Source organism: Astyanax mexicanus, chromosome 16 (assembly GCF_023375975.1).
Source record: "Astyanax mexicanus isolate ESR-SI-001 chromosome 16, AstMex3_surface, whole genome shotgun sequence".
NCBI classification, from domain to species: Eukaryota; Metazoa; Chordata; class Actinopteri; order Characiformes; family Acestrorhamphidae; genus Astyanax; species Astyanax mexicanus.
In genome coordinates this window covers 2621783-2641641 of record NC_064423.1, presented here as the reverse complement: position 1 = coordinate 2641641, position 19859 = coordinate 2621783, and the positions used below count along the sequence as shown (strand labels likewise).

The 19859-nt window shown below is 36.3% G+C and overlaps 1 protein-coding gene across 1 annotated transcript in view; it reads right to left on the bottom strand.

Annotated features, from left to right (window-relative positions):
- Positions 1-19859, bottom strand: part of tbl1xr1a (TBL1X/Y related 1a) — a 103738-nt gene that overhangs the window by 2767 nt on the left and 81112 nt on the right. Inside the window, exons 5-16 of the mRNA XM_022669973.2 lie at positions 19012-19157; positions 17523-17742; positions 16671-16803; positions 13948-14089; positions 13788-13851; positions 11728-11825; positions 11578-11638; positions 8698-8819; positions 8506-8580; positions 4948-5075; positions 3916-4081; positions 471-572 (exon numbers count right to left, since the gene is read on the bottom strand). Of these exons, the coding sequence (XP_022525694.2) occupies positions 471-572; positions 3916-4081; positions 4948-5075; positions 8506-8580; positions 8698-8819; positions 11578-11638; positions 11728-11825; positions 13788-13851; positions 13948-14089; positions 16671-16803; positions 17523-17742; positions 19012-19157 (1457 nt within the window). The remainder of the gene's footprint in view (positions 1-470; positions 573-3915; positions 4082-4947; positions 5076-8505; positions 8581-8697; positions 8820-11577; positions 11639-11727; positions 11826-13787; positions 13852-13947; positions 14090-16670; positions 16804-17522; positions 17743-19011; positions 19158-19859) is intronic.

The window sequence follows — 19859 nt, the reverse complement described above, 5'->3', positions numbered from 1 at the left end:
TTTATAAACTCACTCTGCTTTAAACTTCTTCTCCACAGCTTTATCTCTGACCTGTCTGGTGAGTTCCTTGGTCATCATGATGCTGTTTGCCTTCACAGAACAGTTGTATTTATACTGAGACTAAATTACACACAGCTGGACACTTAGTAACTGATTAAGAGACTTCTGAAGGCGATTGACTGCACTGAATTTCATTTGTGGGTTTCAGAGTAAATGGGGCTGATTAAAAATTTTAAAATTAAGCATAATTTTTACTCCACTTTAAAATTAAAACCACTTCAACTTTGTGTTGGTCTTCCACTTAAAATCTCAATTAAATTTATAAACAATTACGTTTGTGGTTGTCATTTGACAAAATGTGAAAAAGTTCAAGAGGTAATGAATACTTTTGCAAGCCAATATATCTACACGCCATTTCTGAGATGTTTGCTTTATAAAAGAAAATGAATCTGATGAATGAAAGTACTCACAGAGCCATCCGATGCACTTGCCCCCACTTTGTCGCCAGCTGCGTTCCAGCAAACTTCGAAAATGCCCCCTGTTCCCCTGTAGCTATGAACTAAAGCACCAGTCTGTGGAAACAAAACCAATACTTTTCAGATTCTACATTTATTCAGTAGAATCCTGCTGTTAAATCTTAATTCCAGGACCCTTTAGAGTACAGGTCAACCACCTTTGCCATGCTTGGTCATCCAGTTTGGTCATTATGGTCTTACAGCTTGGTCAATATGGTCAACAAGTGTGTTCATGCTGGTCAATCAGCTTGGTCATGCTGATCATACTGGCCAACCAGCTTTGTCCTTCTGGTCATGCTGGTCATCCAGCTTGGTCATGCTGGTAATCTAGCTTGGTCTTTGTGGTCATGCTGGTCATCCTCATCCAGTTTGGTGATGCCGGTCAACCAGCAACATGTTTTAAGCCTAACCGGCCTTCAGGGGCCTCTTTGCCTGTAATGCTCGGACCCCGTAAATCGCCACTTGCGGCTATATTTTTGTTTGTTTTTTGCTTTTTCCAGCTCAAGCACACTATATTAATTGGCAGAATTAAAGGAGAAGTCTGGTGTGAAATGGACTTGGGTTGTAGTGAAACATGATAATGAGTATGGAGGACCAAAACTGCCAAAATAAAAAATAAATCAATAAATAAAAACGCAAGTAAATCACTCAATAAAAGTAATATGGTGAAAAAAACGCTAAAGAATAAATATAATTGATATAAAAATAATATCCTAATAATTTGTTATTAATGGGTTACTTTATTAACATTTCTTTTCAATTTACTTTTATTTATTTACATAACTATTTATTTCTGCATTAATTTATTTCCCAATTTATTTATTTCGTTTTTTCCTTGTCCTTATATGATAATGAAGGGGGCGTGTTTTTCACGTACAGGCTTAGCAATCAAGCCCAGAGAGAGAGGAGCTGAAATGTCGGGGTGAAGTTCATTATTGGATCTGCTCAGAGAAGCAGCTGCTCTCCTCAAAGAAACGGATTATAGTTTGTATTACGATCTAAATGATCTTTATTATATAATCTCCCACGTTACCAAAGTAACCGCCAAATGGGCTAAACATGTACAATCCATATATGGTATCTGACATCGATCAACCAATAGGAATGCTGAGACACTGTGACATCATTGCTGGACAGCCCCTTCATTATCATATAAGGACAAGGAAAAAACAGAAATAAATAAATAGGGAAATAAATAAATACAGAAATAAAATAACGGAAAAAAATAATGCAGAAATAAATAGTTATGTAAATAATAAACACATTTAGAAAAATTAAACAATGTTAATTGAAAAACCCATAAATAACAATTTATTATGATATTTATTTTTATGTATATGTATTTATTTTGATATAATAATTAGAATAATACTTTATCGTTTTAGTCACCATATTACTTTTATTGAGTGATTTACATAATTTTTTATTTATTTATTTATTTTTAATTTTGGCAGTTTTGGTCCTCCATAAATGAGTACGTAGGCCTGTCACAATAAGCGCAATATCGATTTATCGTACAATAAATGAACATGACCTCAATCATTTTTGATAATCGTGATATCGCCTACTGTGTTTTTTTGTATGTTTGTTAACATATATAATAATGAACATAATTTTAGCCAGTAATTCTTTAATAAATGTGACTCCATACACACAAAAATATGTAAAGAAATAAGTATATAATTCCCAAAATTATTATAATAAATTATTAATTCAAATTTTGTGGTCTTTAAAAAGTGTATAATTGCTTTTTATGCTATTCTATTATCATTGTGTCAGTGGCATTTAATAGTCTTAAAATTACAAAAAATATCGTCTATTGCAATAATTTCTGGGACAATATATCGTCCACAAAAAAATCGTATCGTGACAGGCCTGTGAGTAGGAAATTTTGTCGAACAGCCCACCGAAATTTACCTCCAGCATTCCCAAACGCAGCAAATTTAGCCAATGTTCCCAACAGACCTACAATGCTAGTGATAGGGGCATAGCGCTACCAATGCAAAGAAATCACTACTGTATTTTGTTTGTGTTTGTGTTCCAAATAGATCAAATCAGATTGCACCAAAGACATTTGCATTTCAGTGCTAGCTACCGACAATTAGGGGTGAGCGATATGGTCCTAAAATAATATCACGATATTTCATGGTATCTTCGTGATAACGATACTCTTGGCGATATGATAAAACAAGAATACACAACAAAAATGCAACAAAATGAAAATTACATTTTATTATTGAATACGATAAGGTTATCGCACACTCCTGACTGAGATATTAAAAAATACAAAAAATTTAATTATCAGATTTGTAACAGAATAATCCAGTCATGTCATGATGATATTAATACTATGAATGCACTCCAAATATCTTCATATATGCAGGATTAAAGTAAAATAAATTATACTGGACAGATATAATCTGTATTTAGTAGATATATAATGGGAAAAGAGAACAGTGTGATTTTTTTGTTGCTAAAAACAGCTAAAAAGTAGTACCCTGATGTGATAATTAGGGGTGGGTGATATGGCACAATATTTCAGGGTATAATATCATTTACAACAGGGGTGTCCAAACTTTTTTTGTTGGGGGCCAGAAGGAGAAATATATTTGAAGTCACGGGCCACAGACTCTGTAATTAAATTTTTTAAATTGATGTTTCATTTCATGATGTCTCTTAATATTAAACTCCTTAATTACGGCAACTTTTAGACTCTTTGGCCCGTTTTTCTGCACTAGAAATGTGCACTCTCTCCGCTTTTAGACTCTTTGGCCCGTTTCTCTGCGCTAGAAATGCTCACTCTCTCCGCTTTTAGACTCTTTGGCCCGTTTTTCTGCGCTAGAAATGCACACTCTCTCCACTTTTAGACTCTTTGGCCCGTTTTTCTGCGCTAGAAATGAGCACTCTCTCCACTTTTAGACTCTTTGGCCCGTTTTTCTGCGCTAGAAATGAGCACTCTCTCCGCTTTTAGACTCTTTGGCCCGTTTCTGACACCTAACGTTCAAACTTTGAATCTCTCATTATAAAAACCTGCTTAACAGCGGGCCAACTTTCATTCTATTTCTAAAATACCTCGCGGGCCGCTCCAAAAAAGGAAACGGGCCATACTTTGGACACCCCTGATTTACAATATTCAAAAATGTTGCCTAAAATAAACTTATTCATTTAATCAAGCTTATTCATTATCTGAAATCACGCCATCTTGGCTGCAAAAGAGCTTTAAAGTCTATTCAGATAAGAAGAAAACGTTGTCAGGCCTCATAATCGTGTCTCATAACCTGCATTATGGCACAGTCCGGTGACTTTACTGGAATTTTCTCCACATAATATTAATCACAGTGTGTAATTAGACCAGCCTGTCATGTTCTGGCAGTGTGGGTTGGGTGAGTGAGGTGCTTACCTGTGTGTTCCAGATGTGTACACACTTGTCGAAGGAGCCGCTGGCCAGATGGCGGCCGTCAGGACTGAAGGCCACGCTGTACACCGGCTCCTGGTGTTTGGTTAACGTGTGGATGCAGATGCCTCTGTCTACGTCCCATAGCCGAACAGTGGAGTCGAAGGATGCGCTGGAGAATTTAAAATAAATTAATTAATTAATACATTCATTTAAATAAGTGTGATCAGTGTTTTAGCTCCTGTGCTCCACAGTAATTAGTATAAAGCGTATATATAATAAGGGTGTGACGATTTCGATATTATATCGAAATCGATGGAAATGATGTCATGGTCTCGAGTCTCAAAGTCAACAAGATAAATCGACGATCCCTCCCTCTAAGCTACGCAAAAGGCGCAGCACACTGTAGCGACGCCGCGGACATTGTGACTGCTGAAAGAGCAGCTCTTTCTCCAGAGAATGTGAACATTCTCATCTTCTTAAAGAAAAACTTACAAATATTAAAATAACAGTTGTTTTGTCTAGCCTCAAATATGTTAATAGTTTTGGTACCTTAAGGAGCATCTTTCTCTCAGATAAAGTTAATAATATATCTTTATTAAAGAAAATAACTTCTCATTCTCAGAGACCGAAAAAGTCTTAAAGTCTTATTTTTCATGTTTAACTGTTATAGTAGGATAGAGTTCAGTTTGTTAAGGCTCTAATTGTTCTATTATTTTGTACATGACTGTTCCTGTATTTTATTATTATATATTTTGTTATGTTGCACATTGCTGTTTTAATAATGCACACTGCTGCTACCCAAAAAAAGCCACTATATGGCATTACATATATATTTTTTTAATTTATATTTATTTAAATTTGACCATTAGTGCCTAATGTGGTGTATTACAGATCACTTGTATCACTTTGCATCACTCATATCAAGCCCACCTATTGAAATAAGTAAATTTGATGTTGTAAATTGGATTAATCAAACAAATGACTGACCATAGACTAATCTAAAACATATATACACACACAGCAGTGTACATTTACCTGGCCAGCATTAGACTGGCGTTGGGATTGTTGGTGCCAGGGCCGGTCGGGCTCCATTTGATAGTGTATATTTCTTTGCTGTGAGCTTGCAAGTCATGAACACACGTGTCCTGCTTCATACTCCAGATCTACAACACAAAAAACACATTTCAGACCCAGAACGAATTCAGATATTGAGATTTAGAGCAGTTTCACACCTGAAAGTCTGGAGCGGAGTCTGAACCAAGGTTCATGTCTTTGTTACATTGTTTTTTTTTTTTGTTTGTTTTTGTAATCAAGTTTTTTATTGAAAGTTTTGTAGACAACAGATGTAACAGAGTGTAACACAAAGCTGACAATGTTTTCTTATCTCTTTAAAATCCCACCCCTCCCACATCTACCCCACTACATCCAGTTCACCTTACCCATTACTATCCCTTCCCACCCAACCACCACACATTCAGCACAATATATACATGAAACAAAGTCTATTAATAGAAAGTGATCATGATAGAAGAAGAATTTTCACATCTTTAATTACATTTAGCCATTATATCCTCATTATATCTGGATTTGCTCTATTGACTCTACATAATAGAGACAGCAGAATGAGTGTAAAGATTCTCTTCAGATTCCTTTTATTCCTTTTTATGAATAAGTATAGAGTCACATCAATGTCAATAGACTGGCGCAAAAACACCAGATGAAAAATATTAACATTTTGTGCGTGTACATTTAGTTGAAGGAATCTTGGGCACGCTGAACAAAATATCGCTCTCAAGCTTTATTTTTCTCATTTTCAATAGCTTTTTTGTTTCTTCTTGAATTCTTAGTTATGTGCATTGCCTGCGGCTGCTCTTTTTACTCCAGTAAAGTTTTTTGCACTAGTGCAGATAGGGGTGGTTTTGATAGTTTGGGGGTGGGGTCAGGGTCACCTCCCCATATTTCCAGGTTTTGTGAGCGATCACCTTCTACCAACAGCCTGCTTCAGAAAGAAAATACTGAGAATGTAAAGAAGAAGGACAGCAGGAGAGTTAGCTAGCTATGCTAAAGTTCAAACTTTGGGTTTTATATTCGCATATAATAGTAATGGTAATAATTTGGGGTTACATTTTTCTGTTTTAAAGCTGGTTCTTTAAATGATCAATCAATTAATCAACCTTTATTTTCACTCGGTAAAAACATTGAGGATGAACCTCATTTACAATGTTGCCGAGCCTTTATAACATCAACGGGATTGAACACATTTAATAATAATTTAGAAATAATAAGAAATAAAATAGTAAAAAAAAAAAAAAGTACTCATTTTAAATCAACATTTAATAAAAATATATATGTAAAACAGAAAATTCTAAAATACCATAAAAAAACAAAACAAATTTGACGTATAAGAAGTTAAAAATGTATAAAACATAAAATAAGTAAATAGATAATAGTAAAAGTAAAGTAAAATGTTAAAAATGATATGTGATTAAATGAATAATAGAACTAAGAACAAGAATGAAAATATAAAACATTAAAATGAAATAAAAAATATAAAAAAATAAAAGTAATAATAAATAAACGAAAAATAAATAAAAATAATAAAAAAATAAAATAAAATATAAAAATATAAAGCTAACTAGTGCTTATTTGCATAGACTACCAGCAATGAAGCTTAGCTATGTAGCAGTGCTCCTTTTGGGAATTTATTCTTTAAAGGTCGGCAAAGATCAAGCCTAGTGATCAACTATTACCTACTTTCAATGAAAAAAAATCTACATTTAAAATGCTGTGCATGTGCGACTTAATACTGTTAGCACTAGGTCGTCTAGTGGGACCGGTTTTTCACCCACACCTGTATAAGTTTTGAGGTGTTATCTCATGAATGAGTGAGACTTGAGAACACGAATTGAATTGAAGACTATTAATGAGTTCCAGATGAATCGGACATTGCATTTAATACCATGTTGATACCATGAAAATGTGGATATTTAACATTAATTGATCCACAGTATAACAGGCCATAGAAAGCTAATATTACCAACCACAGTGGACAGTGCAGTGCAGTCGGTGGTAATGGTGCATCATGGCTGGCAGTGTCTGGCTAGAACTGTCCTTGTGAACAGACTCTTATACATATTCAATGCAGGAGACTACGGACTTACATTCTACAGGTTTAGCTTCCAAAGGACATGTCATACTAAGGTATAAAATATTTATTAATAAATAAATAAATAAATGAATAATGCTATTTTCATGAAAATGATTCATCACCCAGATAATCTCTCATCAGCAGTGCTCCCACTGCACTGATGGAGTAGCAGGCAGCTGATAAACTGCAGCAACAGATGGGCTGCAGTCAGTCAGTCAGTGTAAAGCTGCAGTAATTAAGGGCATCAGTACAGGAGGTGAAGGGAAGAGCAGAGCACAGTCTAATGCAGGAGCACTGTAACAGCTTCTCCTGACTTTATCTTTTATCCTCGATGCATCAGAATCTGCTTACATGATTCCCAACCATGTTTACTGTTTCTCAGATGTGTTTTTATCATCTTCCCTACGTAGAAATGTTTGTTATCTATACTTCGCTGCAGTAATTATTTTTTAGACGAATTTTACTTCTACACCTTACATTTTCACACAATTATCTGAACTTTCTACTACTTGTTTTCATTCCTGCATCTCATCGTTCAATAAAACCCCTATCCAGCGGGAGGTCGCAGGTTCGAATCCCGCTCATGCAGCTTTGCCATCAAGCTGCCGGCGCTCAGAGGGAGCAAAATTGGCCCTGCTCACTCCGGGTGGGTAGATGGCGCTTTTTCCCCACATCACTCCTAGGGCGATGTCTGCAGCACAGGGCGTCTGTGAGCTGATGTATCGGAACCGAGTCGCTGCGCTTTCCTCCGAGCGTTAGCGCTGTGATGCTACTCAGCAATGCTACATCATCAGCAGCAGCTTGAAAAAAAGTGGTGTCTGACTTCACATGTATCAGAGGAAGCATGTGCTAGTCTTCACCCTCCTGGTGTGTGGGGCATCACTAGTGATAGGGGGAGTCCTAATGAGTGAGTTGTGCTAAATTGGGGAGAAAATGGTTAAAAAAAAAAAAAAAACCCTATCCAGATAAATCTCTCCATCCAGATAGAGTGAATCTGATTGTGATTGGATGTAGAGAAATAGAAACATATACTATCCCGACTCCCTATTGGTTTACACTGTGAGAGTATACAGAACTCACGAGCATGAAGCCCTAGACATGATGACATATGCTGACTGCAAAGCGTGTCATGAACGTGCTGCCTCATAAGGCTCCTTATCGATTAAAAATGCAGCTGAGCGAGAGAGCTGCCTTTGAAGGCAATGATTCTGATTGGACCGCATCATTCGTCTATGAGTCAATACAATACAATAAATCGCCCAGCCGCTCTATCAGTGCCCGATTATGTTCACCAAGGCCGCTGGCTTTTATAATGTTCATATCGATATCAGAATTATATTGTGTCGACTAAAATAAAATGAAGAAATAAATAAATTGTGAAATTTGATATATGAGAAGATTTAAAAGATACGCCAGCTCTTCTACCAGCCGACACCTGGTCTTACCTTCAGCGTCATGTCATCAGAACAGGATGCCAGCAGGTTGCCAGTCGGATCCCATTTGATTGCATTTACTTCATTCTGGAGGAGAGAAAAACAACACGCGGCTCAGCACACTGTTACACCCTCACACCGTCACCTGGCAAAGCGGAGGCAGCGGGAGCAGCATGCCGGCTACATCCGGCAGACAGGGCTTACTGTGTGTCCTTGGAATGTCTTGATGGGTCGGTCCTGGCCCAGTTTGCACACATGAATGCACATGTCCGTGCTGCAGGAGGCAAAGGTGTTGTTGCTCTGCCAGTCCACATCCAGAGCAGGAGCTGAGCGATGGAGAGAGAGAGAGATGAAGAGAGAGAGAGAGAGAGAGAGAGAGAGAAAGATAGTGAGCTTTTGTTTTTCCACATGGCTTTATTAGCCTCAGGCAACGTTAGCGTAAAAACAGCTCTCCTTGAGAAAGTTGGTATATCTGTGTCACCTCCAAATAAATACACTACGCCCTCCATCTTCACTTCAGCACTGCACTTTTTTTTTTGTTGATAAAAGTAAAATGGCAAGAAATCGCTTTGTGGACAGTAGAGAGTAATTTAGGATGGACTCGAGTCTATGTTACCTTCTGGCTCTCAATAATAACTAATAATGTAGGGCCGGCAACATTAATTCGTTATCACACCACTCATTTAGAATCAGTGCCAGATGAACACTTTCTGAGGCCCGGGGCTAATTACCAGGATGAGGCCCTTCATATCATGTTCTGATGCATGACCTCACACAAACACACGGACACATCAGCGACAACGTACACAGTACCAATCTATAACAGACTACCGTTTAAAGTGAACTGGTATTATGATTTCAATTCAATTTAGGGTTGGGCGATGTCTCTTTAATTGGCAGTTGACGATGTTTACAGGGAAACATCGCGATGGACGATGATATCGTGGGGGGTGTGGTTTGATTAGAAATAACTAAAAACTGACACTTACTATAGACGAATAAAATATATACGCAAAAAAGGAAAAATAGGACACTTTAAACATACATAAAAAATAAAGAATGTATATCTTATGAAGAAAAAATAATTTAATTAATAAAATAATAAAAATATTTCAAATTAATAAAACAATAATTCATATGAAATAAAAACTCATTTAAAACACAGTTAAAGGCATTCTGTGTGCAGAATAATAAAAGTTTCAGTTTCATTTAGTTTCAGTTTCAAGTCATTGAAACAGCTCATCAAAACCTCAACCTTTCCTTTATATTTGACAATATTCGATTAACTTTACAGGTCCTCACTCATCTTCATTTATTTAACTAAACTGAGTTTTATATTTGTAGCCTCGCGCTGAATTCAGCTCCGCGCTGCGGAAGAGAGAGAGAGAGACAGAGAGAGAGAGAGAGCGCATCTTTGCTGGTGGTAGCTGCTACAGCAGGCTGACTACTCCACGTTGGTTAATTTGGGTGTTTTCTGTAATAATTCCTTTCCTTTTTTATTGCTTGTAATTTTCGTTTTTTTAATTAATTTTTGTCATTTGACATTCAGCGACCGGAGGCCCCCCTTGTGGCGAGGCCCGGGACTGCAGCCCTTTCAGCCCATTCTTTTAATCCGGCCCTGTTTAGAATTGGTAACATGCTTTTATTTTATTATTTTTTTAAATAATGTATTTATTACAATTTTTTTTTCAATTTTCTCCCCAATTTTCACGGCCAACTACTCAAGCCATTCATTAGGACTCCCCCTATCACTAGTGATGATCACAGCGCTAATGCGTTTGGAGGAAAGCGCAGCGACTCAGTTCTGATACATCAGCTCACAGATGCATCCTTGTGCTGATGGACATCAACCTAGGAGTGATGAGGGGAAAGAGCGCCATCTACTGTACCCACCCAGAGAGAGCAAGGCTCTTTCTTTAATTGTGCTCTCTCAGGGCTCTGGTAGCCGATGACAAGCTAAAATAAACAGGATTCGAACCGGCGATCTCCTGATCATAGTGGCTCCGTTTAGCCCATTGGAGTTATATAAAAAATATATGAATTATTCCACCAAGTTTCACCCTAGCTTCTGCCGTAATCAGCCCCACCCCCACCCAATGCACTTTTTTTTCCTTTTTTTTTTTGGAGCGGTTCGCTTGTGGTGAGAACATGATCTGGTCTTGATTCGACCCAGCTATCAAATAAGATCAAATATACTCCTTTTTAATTGAGATAAACTGTCGATAATGCACAGTTTAATGTGATTTATTAGCCAGATAATATACTGCTATGAACAAACACTGTCTCTGCTGCTCCTCTCTCTTTCATGCTGTTTACACATGCAGTAATGTGCAGCATTCACTGCTCAAATCTGTGCTGCATGTTCCATTGAAAACGCTGTGTATAAAAGTGCAGTGGCAAATTTTCAGTGTTCTGTGTTAAAGCAGCTTCACACTGCACAGATCTACAGATATATTCACTGAAACACAGAATCTTCTCACTATATTTACTTTCTTACTCCCACGCCAGACAGCTCTGACCAATCAGAGGAGACGATGTGCTTGCCTGGTTTATTGGTGCACATTTTGGTGCGTTTCTAGGTTTACGCCTGTGTAAAACCAAACCAAACTCATCAACTGATTCGGACCATAGAAACTTTCACAACTACAGGAGTGAAAGCTTTCTTTTAGAGTCTTTTTTATAAATATGTGGGTCTCATTATAAGCAACCACAAAATAATATTAATTATAGTAAATATTGAAAGGACAACTGATTTTGTAGGCAATAGGCCAGTGTATAATAATTAAATTTAAAAATAATTTAATTAAGAACTTTGCATATTTTTTTAAAAGGAGCCCCTGATTATATGCTTGATTCTTTTGATTTATGAAAATGTTTTTATTTTAAAAACAGAATGAGCACTTTATTTAGTGGGACATGATTTATCCAGTCCTATAATAAAATGCTGTATTTATTTTTGTGTTATTTGTCATATTGCCAAGAATATCGTTATCGCAAAATTATCCTGAAACATTGTGATATTATTTAATGGCTTTTATATATATTATATTATCTCCCACCCCTAGCTGTAAAACAGAAGTGTACCTGAATGGAAGGGGAACTGCTGCTTGGCTTCTCCTGTATGAGCATCCCAAATAATTGTCGTCTGGAACAGAGAAATAAACACATAATAAATGTATTTCAGAAAGATTTCACCACTTATTAAAGCTCTTCACTAAAGATCTTCACACTGACCTTATCTACACCAGCGCTAAGGATGAAGTTTCCTTTTTTGTTCCATTTCAATGCAAATATAGGACCTTTATGCTGACCCAGGGTACTGGCAAGATTACCTGCAACACAAATCAATCACCTGAGCATCCAATAAAAACCAGAGGTGGAAAGTAATGAATTACATTTACTCAAGTTACTGTAATTGAGTAGATTTTATGAGTAATTTGTTATTTTTTAAGTAGTTTTTAAAATGGGTAATTTTACTTTTACTCAAGTACATTTTGACACAAGTAATATTCACGACCTCAAGTGTTCTATTGCCTTTATACAAGTTTTTTTTTTTTTTTTTCCAAAATGAATAATAATAAAAAAAATATCAAAGAACTTTAAGAAATTCAGAATGAATATGCTTTAATATGGACTGAGCCTTCTGCCAAAAAGTAGTTCCACCACAACTGTAACAGAACTGAAACTTAACTACAAAACGGTGTATGGTTCATACAGACTAACACCACGAAAGTTAGCTTAAGATGGTAACATTAGGAGCGTGAAATAACGCTAATACTCTCCTCTCCTGCTCCGTGGAGTCTCTTCAGGTGAAATCTGACGTTTTTAAAGCATTTCTGCTTGTTTTGCTGGGTGGTGTTGGTTTTAGCTAGCCGGCTGGACTGTGGTTAGGTTAGCGTAGCTTTCTTTACCTCAGCATTAGCTTAGCTTAGCCTAGCCTGGCTGGTTAATTTAGCGTTCTGGCTGTCAGACGGCAGTAACCGAGGGATTTTCTTTCCCTTTTTTCCCCACAAAAGGTGCCAGTGGAGGTGATGGTTCAAAACTGTACTGTACTGATACGCCGTTACTCGGCAACGCCTCGGCGGAGTGATACAAGTTTAGTGTGAGAAGGCCGTGATGTTATCACATATATCAGCACGGCTACAACACTTCTCAACCAATCAGATTGTGAGGTCGGAACTAACTGTTGTATAAAAACATGTAAATAGCAGTTAAAGCATATTAATGTGAAGTTACAAAGTACATTTTAAATTGAGTACTTTTACTCAAGTAGGTTTTTAGATGGGTACTTTTACTTTTACTTGAGTAGAATTTTAGCAAAGTAAAGGTACTTTTACTTAATTACAATTTTTCAGTACTTTTTCCACCCAGTGTAAATTTCAATGACGAATAATTTTCGTCATTCGAGTAGTTTTCGTCAACAACGCTTTTTTCCAAGACAAAAACGAGACGATGACTAAATAAAAAGAGCACAAAAAAATGAAAACGAGACGAAATTAACTGACATTTTAATCGACGAATAAAAACGAGGCGAAAAATTTTGGCAGGGACGACATCCAATCAGAACTGATTTAGTTCTGTGAAAGGTAGGGAGCAGTTAGGAAGAGATCCAATCACTACTACTTTAGCGGAGGTGGAGAGGTGGGACAAGCAGGGTAGTCAACCAATCAGTACCCGTCTCTCAGTACCAGCGGTTAGATACAAAACCCGGGAGGAAAGACTCGCCTGTGATCTATCGTTACTTATGGGGCTCGACTCGGAGTTAACTCAACATTTTACCTCAATTACAGAATGTAGCTACAGTAGGTGTGCTGGGTTAGTGCTGGAGATAAAACTAGCTCCTTTAGAAACTGTATTTTTACGTCTATTTTTACAGATGTTATATTTACAGTATATCTACAATAAAAATATACATTAAATCATATATAAATATAAATATATTTCACATTCAAACATTAATAATATTAAACAACTGGTTAATAAATGTTTCATTTTGTATAAGTGTATAGTTAATAATTATAATAATAATAATGGAACTGATGAAAAAGCATTTACATTTACCCTCTTTACATTTTAGTCGACTAAATTGACTGTAGTTTTAGTCGACTAAATTTTTATGATATTTAGTGGACTAAAACTAGACTGAAACAAAAAATTTCAGATGACTAAATTATAACTAAAACTAAATCAAAATTTGTTGTCAAAATTAGCACTGTTTCCACCTCTGATAAAAAGACAAATAAATGATAATAAATACATTTTTCCATGAAGAGCGAAAAAAAAAACGCACTCACCATCTTTAGTCCATATTCTGGCGAAGCCGTCATACGAGCCTGTGGCTAATAACGTACCCTCACTCTGAGAAAGCAAAGAACAGACATGTCAAGCTGCTGGACGTCACCAGAGACGAGCCAGAGAAGACAAAAACAGCTGCATGCTGGGAGCTGGACTTACATTCCAGTCTAATGATGTAACGTCTTTGTTGCTGGGGACGTCCTGGCCACCCTCTCGTATACAGTGCCTGAGCACGAGCTGTGTGGAGCTGCTGGTACTGTTCTCACTCAGGTTCCATATACGAGCAGTGGAGTCTCCGGACCTGTAATGTGATTAATAAAGTGTGAGAGAGAGAGATAATATGAGAATTATCACTTCATTTACAAGATATAGTATAATATCAGCCACCTATTTATATTATACAGCTCTGGAAAAAATCAGCGAGCACCTAAAAATGATGAATTTCTCTGATTTTACCAAATTTAAAACCTCTGGAATATAATCAAGAGGAAGATGGATGATCACAAGCCATCAAACCAATCACCTAAACCAAGCTGAACTGCTTGATTTTTTCCGCCAGGAGTAAAGCAGCATAAAGTTATCCAAAAGCAGTGTGTAAGACTGGTGGAGGAGAACATGCTGCATGAAAAAAAACCTGTGATTAAAAACCACCAGGGTTATTCCACCAAATATTAATTTCTGAACTTTTAAAACTTTATGAATATGAACTTGTTTTCTTTGTATTATTTGAGGTCTGAAAGCTCTGCATCTTTTTTGTTATTTCAGACATTTCTCTTTTCATTTTCTGCAAATAAATGCTCTAAATGACAGTATTTTTATTTGGAATTTAGGAGAAATGTTGTTCGTAGTTTATAGAATAAAAGTTGAATAAACATTACCAGTCAAAGGTTTGCACACTTCTTAAATTCAGTGTTAATTTATTGTTTTAACATTTTCTGCGTTGTGGATTAATACTGAAGTTATCCAAATTATGAAGAAAATCATCTGAAATGATTTAGTAAAGAAAAAAAATGTTTTAAACCATCCAGAAGAATTTTCTCAGTCAGTTTTATGAGGTAGAGTCACCTGGAATTCAGGCTTTCAGTTAACAGCTGTGCTGAACTCATCAAGAGTTAATTACTTGAATTTCTTGTCTCTTAATAAAGTGTTTGAGAGCATCAGTTAAAGTAAAGTAGTGAAGAGGTAGAGTTACAGGTATACAGTGAATAGTGAAGATTTATAGAGTAATTATTTTAATCCAGATTATGAGAAGCAACAACTACTCAATTAAATAAATAAACAAATACTTTAAGGAATGGAGGTCAGTCAATCTAAAAAATGTCAAGAACTTTGAAAGTATCCTAAAAGACCATCAAAAACATTGATGAAACCGGCACTCATCAGGACAGCTCTCCAGATAAGAGCATCTAAATGCTTCTTTACAGAGTATTTTGGTTTGTTTAACACTTTTAAGTTACTACATGATTCCTTATCGGTTCCTTTATAGTCCCATGTAGCTTGTTTTAACACGGTAAACATGCAGACTACAGTCTAATATACTCGCTTCTGAATGGCGAAAGAACTAGAGGTTAGCGGTTAATGCTAATGTGGCTTTAATGCTCCTTAATACCTGACTGGTAGAATTTATACATAAGGTGCACTGTCAATTTTGGGGAAAATTACAGGATGTTAAGTGAGTCATACAATGCGAAAAATAAGGAATTCGAACAATCTGATAATTATTAGAATTTTATCACAAAAAAACTATGTTTAATTTCTAAATAGTGCATATTTACAGTAGAAAATATAAAAAAAATTAAAAGAAAGAGAATTTTGGAGCATTTCTATTTCTACTCATTAATAAATTAGAATACAGTGTAATGAACAACAGCAAAAATGAGCTTTTTTTTGTGAAAAAAAAAAAACGTTACCTATATTATAATTAGGGGTGATCGAAATTATGTCATGGTCTCGAGCCTCGAAGTCAAAAAGATGATTGACGATCCCTCCCTCTAAACTACGCAAATGGAGCAGCACACTGTAGCGACACTTCAAAATATAAAAATAACAGTTGTTTTGTCTAGCCTTAAATATGTTAATAGTTTTGGTACCTTAAGGAGCATCTTTCTCTCAGATAAAGTTAATAATATATCTTTATTAAAGAAAAAAACTTCTCATTCTCAGGGACGGAAAAAGTCTTAAAGTCTTATTTTTCATGTTTATCTGTTATAGTAGGATAGAGTTCAGTTTGTTAAGGCTCTAATTGTTCTATTATTTTGTACATGACTGTTCCTGTATTTTTTATTATATATTTTGTTATGTTGCACATTGCTGTTTTAATAATGCACACTGCTGCTACCAAAAAAAGCCACTAGATGGCATTACATATATATCTTAATTAAATTATTTAAATTTGACCATTAGTGTCTAATGTGGTGTATTACAGATCACTTGTATCACTTTGCATCACTTATATCAAGCCCACCTTTTGAAATAAGATATTGTAAATTTGATGAATCAAACCAATGACTGACCATAGACTAATCTAAAACTGGCATAGGCCTCTCTGCTGTAAAAAAAAGAAAAAAAAAAAGAAAAGAAAACCGAGAATCGAATCGTGACCCTAAAATCGGAAATAAAATCGAATCGAGGATTTAGAGAATCATGACACCCCTAATATATATATATATATATATATATATATATATATATATATATATATATATATATATATATATATATATAACCTCCACAAAAAACTAACTAAATAGATTATTTAAAAATCTGTTTTAATACAGTATTTAAATGTGAAGAGTGTATAAGCAGAAGGCTGGGCAGCGACGGGGAGGCAGATCAGGGCAGGACGTGAAGGACGGGCAAGGGGAGCAGTTGGTGAGACTGACCCAGAAGCGAGCAGGTCACTGACGGGGTTCCAGGCGCAGATGAACACCTCGGACTCATGGCCCCTCAGGACCATGGCTTTATTCTGAGGGATCTCCACGTCCCCGTCCACCTCCATCATGTCTGCGTGGTTATCTGCAAAGAGCACAGGTTTGGAAACATGTTATTATATCTTCTTATGAGACAACACTCAAGATATGACACTTTAATCTTTAATACAATGTAAAGTAGTGAGTGTACAGCTTATAAAACAGTGTACGTATGATGTGCTATCAAAATAACTTACAGCAACACACAGCTATTATTATGTTTAAACCACTGGAAACAAAAGTGCACTGCCTTAAAAACTATCTTGGCCATGGAGTTATCACTGGAATCCTCTTCAACTCCACCATTAATGATATAACAGCACATACGCTGGATACCATCTTTTCAGACCACAGGACTGCTTGCCTTCAGCTAATTGTTTGCAGGCTTTCTTGTGCATCAACTTCAGAAGAGGATACCTTCCCCTTCTTGGAGACTGCTATGTAGAAGGCAGGCTGACCTCCCACTTCTTAAACCTCTGCAGCAATTCTGGCAGCACTCATCTTATTATATTTTGTTAAAAGCCAATCTTCGGATATTACACTAAACACGTAGACTCAGCTTCTTTGGTCGACCCTGGGGAGGCTTGTTCTGAGTGGAACCTGTACTGGAAATGACCTGCTGTATGACCTTGACCATCAGACGTATGTATCGCAGTTTTAGGATGTTAGGAAACCTCTTATAGTACAGAAGCATTTGTTAGATACTGTTTATTTGTTTTTGTAATCTAGTAAGAGTTTAATGTAAAAATAAAAAGTGAGGCTCACTAGGTAAGGCATGTGCACCGTTCTCCTCTCCGTTGGCGGTGTTCTCTCCGTTTTTGGCATTGCCCTGCATGTTGGCGCTGGTGGCAGGGGGCGCTGCAGCGGCCTGCTGCTGGGCCAGTTTGTCTCGGTACGCCTGTTGCCGTGTCTGTACCACGTCCGGCATCACCGCATCGATCAGCGACAGAGACTCGATCGGCCGGCCGTCAAACAGCGTGCCATCCTGCAGAGCAGAGCATCACATTCATCCTTCAGTAACTAAGATATAAAAGTTTGGATTACCTTAAATATACTTGTTGAACCCAGACCTGTCCCAACCACAGAACCTCAACTAATGATTATATGTCCGTTTATTTATATGATATTCATATACCTACGTAGTTTTGTAAAAACTTTATTTAAAGTGATGCGCAAGCTACTGTTTCCTTTACATTTAATTTACAATTTGTATATAAACAGTAAGCAGCCGCTACTCAATCTTACATGCAGCTGTTATATTAACACAATGTAAATATAACCAGTAAAGGTTATATATAAAAAAATTTAAATCACATTAAAACCGTAATTCAAGTGATCATTTTTATTTGATTAACCAACAAGCCCTAAATTAATGCTACCACAGCTGAGACCTTTCAACAAATATGTATATATTTTATATAATGATATATTGTTATATATATGTTATATTATTACAATAATACACATTATTAATAAGTGATTCTCGCAAAATGGGGATATATCAACAATAAATATTCCTTAATGAGAAAATCACTTAAATGTTCTTAAGTCCTTATTATTCATATTAAAAAAAAGCATATTTCTCCCAAAAGAAAGAAAAGGCCAATATATTGCTATTGTAATACACACACACATGCTAACAAATGCAAAAACACACAAACAAATGCAAACAAACAAACACACACAAACAAATGCAAAAACAAACACACACACAAGCACATGCACAAACAAATGCAAAAAAATGCAAAAAACAAACACACACAAGCACACACAAACAAATGCAAAAAAACTAACACACACAAACAAATGCAAACACACGCACAAGCACACGCACAAACAAATGCAACCAAATGCAAAAAACAAACACACACAAGCACACACAAACAAATGCAAAAAAACAAACACACAAACAAATGCAAACACACACAAACACACAAGCACATGCACAAACAAATGCAACCAAATGCAAAAAACAAACACACACAAACAAATGCAGACACATACAAACACACAAGCACATGCACAAACAAATGCAACCAAATGCAAAAAAACAAACACACAAACAAATGCAAACACACACAAACACATGCACAAACAAATGCAAAAATGCACACAAACAAACTCACACACAAACAAGCACACGCACACAAACACTCCCCTTAATGTGTAATAGTGTAGAATTAATTGTATGCTGGATCACAGTAATAATAAATAGGTAAAATGAGAGTGTTTATAGACGCTGAGCTGCTCGTACCTCGTTGATGCTGACCTCCGCCTCCACATACTGCAGACCCTTCTGGATGATGGAGATGAGGGCAGCAGGGGGCACCAGGGCTCCGTTAATGTTGGACTGGCTGATATGGCTCTCTATGCCAAACGTGAAGGCTGAATGGGAAAACCCTGCCAGCGGGGGGACAAAAAACACACACACACTTTCACTTTCTATTCAATAAATAATGCAAATGATCAATAACATGTCTGTGTTTCACAGAGGCATAAAAACCTAAACTCACCAAAAAAATATGCACCAATAAACCACGTGAGCACATTGTCTCCTCTGATTGGTCATGTCTTTTAAGTCGCAACATAGTTGTTTATATTTCAAATAAACATTTATATACATATATTAATGAACAGATTAGTACACATATAGAGGAATGTAAACCTTTATTTATTTTAAATAGTTTTTTTTTTTTTTTGCCAGTGGTGTGCAGTAAGGTCCTTCTAACCCTTCAGAGAAGGGGTGACAGTAGGTGCATGTAAATCATTACATAATATTTAATCAGGAAATATATATTATAGCTATTGTAAACTATAAGCACATACTTAATAAATTAAGTAAAATAAAAAACAGCAACTAATTCAGGACTACAGGACTCGTATCTGATTGACAGCTGTTCTAACCAATCAAAACTGCTTTTTTTAAAATGGCTTCTGCCCCCACCGTGTGTCTGCGTGACCCCTTCTCCTGATTTTGTGAAGGGTGTAGTATAATGAGTATATTAGCAAAATCCAAGGACAATCTAACCAATCAGATTCATGATTTTTCACTCCGGGGGCGGGGCCATGGCTGTCTAACCCCTTCTCAGCGCTGTGTTGAAG